General features: G+C 33.7%; 1 protein-coding gene across 2 annotated transcripts in view; it reads left to right on the top strand.

The window, feature by feature from the left end:
- Nucleotides 1–10,000, top strand: part of LOC307122192 (A disintegrin and metalloproteinase with thrombospondin motifs 20) — a 145,542-nt gene that overhangs the window by 105,542 nt on the left and 30,000 nt on the right. For both annotated transcript variants that reach the window (XM_079810157.1, XM_079810158.1), the window contains one exon: nt 1–12. This exon is cut by the window's left edge and continues 171 nt beyond it. In XM_079810157.1, coding sequence (XP_079666283.1) covers nt 1–12 — 12 coding nt within the window. The remainder of the gene's footprint in view (nt 13–10,000) is intronic.

The raw sequence follows: 10,000 nt of genomic DNA, 5'->3' as shown, positions 1-10,000 counted from the left end.
GCATGGAAGCCGGTACGATAGCAGCTCTCTCTGTCTGTGTGTCTGAAGCCATCCTTTACTCTTCTGCTGATAGTCAGGGGGACTCTTACCACACAGGCACATTTCACAGGAAGCCATTACAAAAACACAACCCGTTTACAGGTTCCAGCTGCAACACAGTCTGTTTTTCAGCACAAATATCTAAACTTTCTTCAGTCATGTGTCTTGATTTAAGAATGTTTAGATATTTGTACACAAATCAGAACTCGAGTTTGAGTTAGTCTTATGTTCTGTAATCTAAACACACAAGTGTATATTTGTGTATAAGAGTTTAATTATTATTATTATGACAATTACCCAGCAGCCATTTATTGTATATTATATTTGTATCTTTGTACAGAATGAGTATTTTTAAGTTCGTTATATATATATATATATATATCTATATTATTTAATAATTTTAAACTGGTGCTCGTGGTCGACTTGTACAGAGGAAAATAATGTTTGTTAATGTTTTTTTGTTTTCAGTTTGTGATGTGAAATGAGTTTTTAAACACGACCTGCAGTCATTTTTATTAGTAGCTTGATGTTTTTGCGGTGGATATAAACATATCAACGTTTAGATAATGATTTGACAAATGTTGCGATACTCTGACGTGGACTGAAACACTAAAGGGAAACTTGACAAATGAAAGAAATACCTCATCGTTCAGTCTTCGTGTCCAAATGCACTTTTGCAAAAAAATGTAAAACACTAAGCAGAAATGTACGGAGCCCTGCACATGACCAAAAAATGACTCAATCGTTCCCTCCTTTTAAGTAAATTGTGCGGCATATAATAATTTGTTCACCGGTTTTATGTTAATCGTGTGCGATATAATAATTAGCTCCCTCATTGTACGTAAACATTGAGTGATATAATAATTTGTTCCCTCGTTTAATGTAAATTGTGCGCAATATAATAATTTGTTCCCTCGTTGTATGTAAATTGTGCACGATATTATAGCAGAAATGTACGGAGCCCTGCACATGACCAAAAAATTACTGAATCGTTCCCTCCTTTTAAGTAAATTGTGCGCCATATAATAATTTGTTCACCGGTTTTATGTAAATCGTGCGCGATATTATAATTTGTTCCTTCTTTTTACAGAAATCGCGCGAGATATAATTTGTTCTTTCTTTTTACATAAATCGCACGCTGTATTATATTTTGTTCCTTCTTTTTACATAAATTGCGCGCAATTTAATTCAATCCCTCGTTTTACGTAAATTGTGCGCTATATAATAATTTGTTCCCTTGTTTTACGTAAATTGTGCACAATATAATAATTTGTTCCCTTGTTGTACGTAAATTGTGCGCAATATAATTTGTTCCCTCGTTGTACGTATATCATGCGCAATATTATAATTTGTTCCTTCTTTTTACATAAATTGTGCGCAATATAATTAGTTCCCTCGTTTTACGTAAATTGTGTGCGATATAATAATTCGATCCCTCGTTTTACGTAAATTGTGCATGATATAATAATTTGTTCCCTCATTTTACGTAAATTGTGCGTGATATAATTCGTTCCATTGTTGTATGTAAATTTTGCCCGATATAATAATTTGTTCCTTCGCTTTACGTAAATTGTGCTCAATATAATTAGTTCCCTTGTTGTACGTAAATCGTGCCCGATATAATAATTTTTTCACTCGCTTTACATAAAATGTGCGCAATATAATTCGGTCCCTTGTTGTACGTAAATCGTGCGTGATATTATAATTTGTTCCTTCTTTTTACATAAATTGTGCTCAATATCATTAGTTCCCTCGTTTTGCGTAAATTGTGGCAGAAATAATTAGTTCCCTTGTTGTACGTAATTTGTGCGTGATATAATAATTGAATTCCTCGTTTTATGTAAATTGTGCATGATAAAATAATTTGTTTCCTCGTTTTACATAAATTGTGCGCAATATAATTTGTCCCTTGTTGTACGTAAATCGTGCACAATATAATAATTTGTTCCCTCGTTTTACATAAATTGTGCACGATATAATTCGTTCCCTTATTGTACGTAAATCGTGCGCAATATAATAATTGGTTCCCTCGTTTTATGTAAATCGTGTGCATGATATAAAGATGTGTTTGAATTAATTAGTAAAACATGTATTAGTATGTCGCAGGAGCGGTTTGTTAATTTGTGGCCATGATATACATATTTGTTTTTCACGCATGTCATGTGCAGGGCTCTGTAGAAATGTAATCAAATCAAACGACCAAAGATTTCAGCCTCGTTCTGTGAAGTAACACTGTGCGATTGTTCGGTTCAGTGTAGTTTATTTCGACCTGCTCGTCATCAGGTATCAACACTGAGATTGGTGCTAATAAGGATTCAATCACTAATTACTGTCTACTTCGTTGTTTTGTCTAATGTAGCACAGAGTTTTAACGTGTTATATTTGGTAACACTTTACAATAAGGTTAATTTGTTATCATTAGTTAATGTGAACTAACAATGAACAACAGCATTTATTAATCTTAGCTAATGTTAATCTCAACATCTGGTGCTTTTTTGCTGGTGCAATATTTTTTTTTTTACTGCATCGGAATGGTACGAAACTTGGTAAACGTTTTGGCACTTGCTATGTGAACACACGAAAAATTATTTGGATTCAAAACGGTTAAAAGGTCCTAAAAAACGGTCACACTTGTGCTCTTCTCAGTCAAAAGTGAGTGCATTGGAAATTAATGGGACGCGAATTTCCCCTAGTGGAAACGTTCGGTACTGCACCCAAACAAACTCTCACTGAAAGCTCATTTTTTGAGATATCAACCTCAAATTTGGAACACAACTTGTTTAGATTTAGCTTGTTTAAAAAGTGAATAAATGGATTATAACTACTGCATAAATACAATTTAGTAACATAAAATGCCGTAAAAATACAAAATATTAAATAAAATATAGTACATTAATTTAATTGAAATTAAAATGAATTTAGTAATTTTTGACTAGAGTTGGTAACATTAGTTAACGCAGTGTGAACTAACATGGACGTGAACATCTTGATTAACTAACATTAAGGTTAATAAATGCTGATATATAAAGATATATTGCTCATTGTTAGTTCATGTTCGTTTATTTTTAAAACAAATTAAACCTTATTGTAAATTGTTACGCATTATTTTTGTATCAATGTTGTTTTACTCATAATGTGTGTGGTAAACGTCTGTTAAGGTTGCAGTGGGTTTCTGCAAACTACACCTTGAGAGCATTTTAGCTCTTATTTAATCAACTATTAACGATGATAAATCTGGAAAACACAACCTATCGGTGATTGATCGACATGGGGATTTTCCGATTAATTCCCATCTCTGCGTTTACGGGGAGGCGACTTTTCAGGTTCAGACGATAACGCCTCCCCTAATTGCTGTCTGAATGAGTTTCATCAAACACATCACATTATTCTTTATTATTATTCATATTTTCTCAGTTTCAGAACACAAATACCTCTTTCATGCCATATGTTTAGTAGTTAATCTGCTCGTTGGCCATTTCTGGATTTGTTTGAAGGATTTCTGTTGGTTTTATTTATTTGTTTACAGCAGGAGATTCAGAGCTGTCTCATTTTGTTTTGAACCATGAAATAACTGTATATTTTTATTTTTCGTTTCTCTTCTGATCCAATGATTTCCGTCTCTCATTCTTCCTCTGTTTCGGTTCGTTTTGCTCTCGTTTCTCTCTCTTTTAGCTCATGAATCTTCTGTCCGCCCTCATCATCGCTCATCATGTATGTTTTTGTGTTTCTCATGAATATGTTCCCGCTCAGTTTGTTCCACAACTATTTCACACTGTAAAAATGATTAAAATTCATAAAGGTTGTGAACGTTTGTGTTGTTTCTTAGTCTGTTGGGAGTTTAGTCACATCTGAAGGTGTTTTTATCCACATATGTTTGTTAATATGTGTATGAATATATAACTGCTCTCAATTCATGTGAATTTTTAATCAACTTGTTGCCTTCTAGTTTATTATAAGTAAATAATCATTCTGCATTTAGTCTCTCGATTGTTATAAGCTCAGAAATACTGCATAAAATGATTATAAAATGAATTATCAAAATGCAGTTTCGATGGATTTTAGCAAATGTGTTTGATAATAGTACATTTGCAACAAACCTTTGGCCTTTTATTGGGGCCAGTCTAAGGCACACCTGTGCAATAATCATGCCGTCTAATCAGCATCTTGATATGCCACACCTGTGAGGTGGATGGGTTATCTCGGCAAAGGAGAAGTGCTCACTAACACAGATTTAGACAGATTTGTGAAAAATATTTGAGAGAAATAGGCCTTTTGTGTACATAGAAAAAGTCTTAGATCTTTGAGTTCAGCTCATGAAAAATGGGGTCAAAAACAAGTGTTATATATATATACACACTGAACAAAATTATAAACGCAACACTTTTGTTTGATTAATCACGATTAATCGCATCTAACATAAAAGTTTGTGTTTATATAATAAATTGTGTTTATATATATATATATATATATGATTAGTTTTGTCAAATCGATTAATCGCGATTAATCGCATCTAACATAAATGTTTGTGTTTATATAATAAATTGTGTTTATATATATATATATCATTAGTGCTGTCAAATCGATTAATCACGATTAATCACATCTAACATAGAAGTTTGTGTTTATATAATAAATTGTGTTTTTATATATATATATATATATAATCTCATTAGTGCTGTCAAATCAATTCATCGCGATTAATCGCATCTAACATACAAGTTTGTGTCTATATAATAAATTGTGTTTATATATATATATATTCTAAACACACATATATTATATAAACACTTTTATGTTAGAAGCGATTTATCACGATTAATATATATATTTTTTTATAAAATAAGACACTAAAACTTAAATAAAAATGATATACATATTTAAAAAATTACTGAAACTTCAACTAAAATTCTAATGAAAATGGAATATATATATATATATATATATATATATATATATATATATATATATATATATATATATATATATATATATATATATATATATATATATATATATATATATATATATAAATATAAAACCAGACTTTATTTTAGACACTTTCTGCTGTTTCTTTAGATTGAATGAGTTTATTCACGCACAGAGAGCATTAGAGAGGTCGTCTTGCCTTGCGTCTTGTAACTTTTATGATGTTTTCTTTAACGTTTATTTAGTGAACTCCCAAGAGCAGACGGAGCGAGTCCAAATCAGTCCTGTGCATCTGGGAATCATTTGGCTAATGGCTGGGCTGTGATGCGTTTGGCTTTGCTTTTACAGCAACGCTGATATTAATCAGAGCTGGCGAGAGTCCCTCATCTGAGAGCTAACACAGTGTTTATAGGGCTGAAAAACCCAAGAACAGCCTCGTAATCAGGGTTTCGTATTGCACTTAAAAGCATCTTCATATTTCAGTCTCGCTGCAAAAATAATCCCATCGGTTTAGAAATGACAAACAAACATCCATAATTGTGTGGCTTTGAGTCCTGAAAACCAATTCAAATCCATGTGTTATAATGTTGATGTTCTTTCTCAGTTTTCCAGCACAAATATACCTAAACATTCTCAAATCAAGACACATTTACTGGAGAAGCAGAATGACTGAAGATATTAAGTCTTGCTTACTGAAAAAATCATCAAAATGAAGAGTTTATGATTAAAACATGAACAAATATCTGTCAAGGGGGTCAGAAACATAAAACTTTCCAACATACTTTGAGCTCATTTTAAGCAAGCAATACAGTCATTTTCAAACAATAGTTGAGTTACATAAAACCACTGGATTTTTAGAGTGTATAATGCATCATAAAGGTATTCATAATGTATGATATAATGCATTATATCATTTCATAAGTAATTATAACCAAAGTTAACATGCATTATAATATTCACAGATTTCTTGTTACACCTAAAAAGGGGATTGTTGTGTTTTAGTGCATTATACTTTCTAAACGTGTGTTATAACTGTGGTTATAATTATTAATGAGATCATACAGTGCATTATAAAGCAAAATCAATGCATTAAAATACTTTTATAATGCATTATACATAAAGACTTAAAGTAAGGTGTTACCATAAACTTAATTCAAAGGGAAAACATGATTGTTTTTCTGAGCCCATCGGCAGATAAAACTGAAATAATCATCTAAAATAGTTTTGTTTTCATCAGAAAAGCTTTGATTTATATACATTATATTGCCAAAAGTATTGTGACGCCGTGCGCAGAAAGTCAGGGTCAGCGCATGCTGAGGGTCACAGAAGTGGCCAACTTTCTGGAGCTCCAGACCTCCAAACTTCTGTGGCCTGCAAAGGGTGCGCGACTCCATATTAAACCCTACGGATTGAGAATGGGACGCTCATGTGCGTGTAAAGGCAGGCGTCACAACACTTTTGGCAATATAGTGTATCATTTTCCTTTATAGATGAATTTTTAGATGTTCTGTCATAGAGAACTCATAGAGCATGATCATATATATTTACTAGATCATCTATATACCTTTTTTTACATTACTATATACCATCAAGTCAAATTAATTTGTAGCGTTTTTCACACTGTAAAAAAAATTATATGACTTCAGCTCATCAAAATAAGTTAAGTTAAGCATTTTTTTTAAGTCAGTTTAATGTAATGGTAACCCTTTACAATAAATACATATTTTACAGTGAAATCAGCATTACAGAAATAATCAAACAATATTTTATTGTTTTTGCAAGACAAATATTTGGTAAATTATTGCATACATTTTTCTCTCTTTATTGCCGTTTTTTTGTGATTATTTTAATTTCTACCATTCTTAGTTCACCTTAAAAATACACTGCAAAAAAGCTTTTCTTACTTAGTATTTTTGTCTTGTTTTCAGTCCAAATATCTAAAATATCTTACATTAAGAAGCATTTACTAGACAAGCAAAAGTTTTTGTCTTGTTTTGGGGGAAAATAACTCAAAATTAAGGAAGTTTTTGCTTAAAATAAGCAAAATAATCTGCCAATGGGGTAAGCAAAATAATCTTAATTCAAACAAAAAACAAGATTATTTTGCTTAACCCATTGGCAGATTATTTTGCTTATTTTAAGCAAAAACTTCCTTAATTTTGAGTTATTTTTCCCCAAAACAAGACAAAAACTTTTGCTTGTCTAGTAAATGCTTCTTAATGTAAGATTTTTTTGATATTTGGACTGAAAACAAGACAAAAATACTAAGTAAGAAAAGCATTTTTTGCAGTGTAGCCTTTGCTGCTGGTGTTAAATGATAAATACACACACACACACACACACAGCGATCCGTCTAAAGTTCTCTAAACACCCTTCAACACGTGTTTCAGCTTTCTGGATATTGCTAATATTCTCTCTGAGCCATTATTCCCTCATTTGGGCTGATTTGCGGAAGGAAAGTCATAGCACGTCCCTCATAAATCATCCCGTCAGCGCTCTCTAATAAAGCGGCGATTCTCTGAAATCTGCCGGCTGGAGGCTGTGGATTTTTACCCAGCATGCATGTGGAAACAAACCCCGCTCACATCCTGTCTGAAGGGCCCGTGTTTACTGCAGATTAATGGAGTGTGTGAGCGCAGGAGGCCGTGTTTATAAGGGCTAGTAATGTTAGATTGATTGTGTTACACTCTAAAAAACACTGGGTTAAAAACAACCCAAGTTGGGTTGAAAATTGACCATCTCAGTGAATGGGTTGTTTTAACCCAGTGGTTGGGTTAAATGTTTGCACACCGTGCTGGGCAGTTTTTTATTTAACTCAACTATTGTTTAAAAATGATTGTATGGCCGGCTTAAAATGAACCCAACATAGGTTGGAAATTAAAAATCAGACACATAATTACTAGAGACAACAATAATCATCAAAAGGTGAACATTTATTAATAAGCAATTATATAAATATGTATTGTTTAATTATTATTCATTAAACGTATTAATAATGTTCATTTATTAAACATATTAATAAAAGTGAATAGCTTTAATAGTTAATAACTTTGGGTTCATTTTAAGCAAGCCATACAGTACTTTTTAAAGAATTGTTGATTTAAATAAAACTTTCCAGTATGTTGGGCAAACATTTAACCCATTCACTGGGTTAAAACAACCCAAACGCTGGGTTAAAACAACCCAAACGCTGGGTTAAAACAACCCACTCACTGGTTTAAAACAACCCACTCACTGGTTTAAAACAACCCAACCGCTGGGTTAAAACAACCCAAACTCTGGGTTAAAACAACCCAAACGCTGGGTTAAAACAACCCACTCACTGGTTTAAAACAACCCACTCACTGGTTTAAAACAACCCAACCGCTGGGTTAAAACAACCCAAACGCTGGGTTAAAACAACCCAAACGCTGGGTTAAAACAACCCACTCACTGGTTTAAAACAACCCACTCACTGGTTTAAAACAACCCAACCGCTGGGTTAAAACAACCCAAACTCTGGGTTAAAACAACCCATTCACTGGGTTAAAACAACCCATTCATTGGGTTAAAACAACCCAACAGCTGGGTTAAAACAACCCATTTACTGTGTTAAAATAACCCAATCGCTGGGTTTGTCCATTTTTCAACCCAACTTGGGTTGTTTTTAACCCTGCATTTTTTAGAGTGTATAGTTTTTAATATGATAACTTAGCTCATGAAATACAATATGTTTATTCATAGTAACACTTTAGTGTAGTGTCCAATTCTCATCATTTGTTGCTTATTACACTCTAAAAAACGCAGGCTTAAAAACAACCCAAGTTGGGTTGAAAAATGGACAAAACCAGCGATTGGGTTATTTTAATCTAGTGAATGGGTTGTTTTAACCCAGCGGTTGGGTTGTTTTAATCTAGTGAATGGGTTGTTTTAACCCAGCGGTTGGGTTGTTTTAACCCTGTGAATGGGTTGTTTTAACCCAGCGGTTGGGTTGTTTTAACCCTGTGAATGGGTTGTTTTAACCCAGCGGTTGGGTTGTTTTAACCCAATGATTGGGATGTTTTAACCCAGCGGTTGGGTTGTTTTAACCCTGTGAATGGGTTGTTTTAACCCAGCGGTTGGGTTGTTTTAACCCTGTGAATGGGTTGTTTTAACCCAGCGGTTGGGTTGTTTTAACCCTGTGAATGGGTTGTTTTAACCCAGCGGTTGGGTTGTTTTAACCCTGTGAATGGGTTGTTTTAACCCAGCGGTTGGGTTGTTTTAACCCTGTGAATGGGTTGTTTTAACCCAGCGGTTGGGTTGTTTTAACCCAATGATTGGGATGTTTTAACCCAGCGGTTGGGTTGTTTTAACCCAATTATTGGGATGTTTTAACCCAGCGGTTGGGTTGTTTTAACCCTGTGAATGGGTTGTTTTAACCCAGCGGTTGGGTTGTTTTAACCCTGTGAATGGGTTGTTTTAACCCAGCGGTTGGGTTGTTTTAACCCTGTGAATGGGATGTTTTAATCCAGCGGTTGGGTTGTTTTAACCCTGTGAATGGGTTGTTTTAACCCAGCGGTTGGGTTGTTTTAACCCTGTGAATGGGATGTTTTAATCCAGCGGTTGGGTTGTTTTAACCCCTGTGATTGGGATGTTTTAACCCAGCGGTTGGGTTGTTTTAACCCTGTGATTGGGATGTTTTAACCCAGCGGTTGGGTTGTTTTAACCCTGTGAATGGGTTGTTTTAACCCAGCAGTTGGGTTGTTTTAACCCTGTGAATGGGTTGTTTTAATCCAGCGGTTGGGATGTTTTAACCCTGTGAATGGGATGTTTTAACCCTGTGAATGGGTTGTTTTAACCCAGCAGTTGGGTTGTTTTAACCCAATGAATGGGATGTTTTAACCCTGTGAATGGGTTGTTTTAACCCAGCGATTGGGTTAAATGTTTTCCCAACCTGCTGGGTAGTTTTATTTAACTCAACTATTGTTTAAAAATGACTGTATTGCTTGCTTAAAATGTACCCAAAGAATGTTTAATAAATGAACATTATTAATACGTTTAATGTATAATATTTAAA

This window comes from Gobio gobio (assembly GCF_949357685.1).
Source record: "Gobio gobio genome assembly, chromosome: 25".
NCBI lineage: Eukaryota > Metazoa > Chordata > Actinopteri > Cypriniformes > Gobionidae > Gobio > Gobio gobio.
Note: the sequence above shows the minus strand (reverse complement) of the source record. Positions and strands in the feature narration are given on the sequence as shown.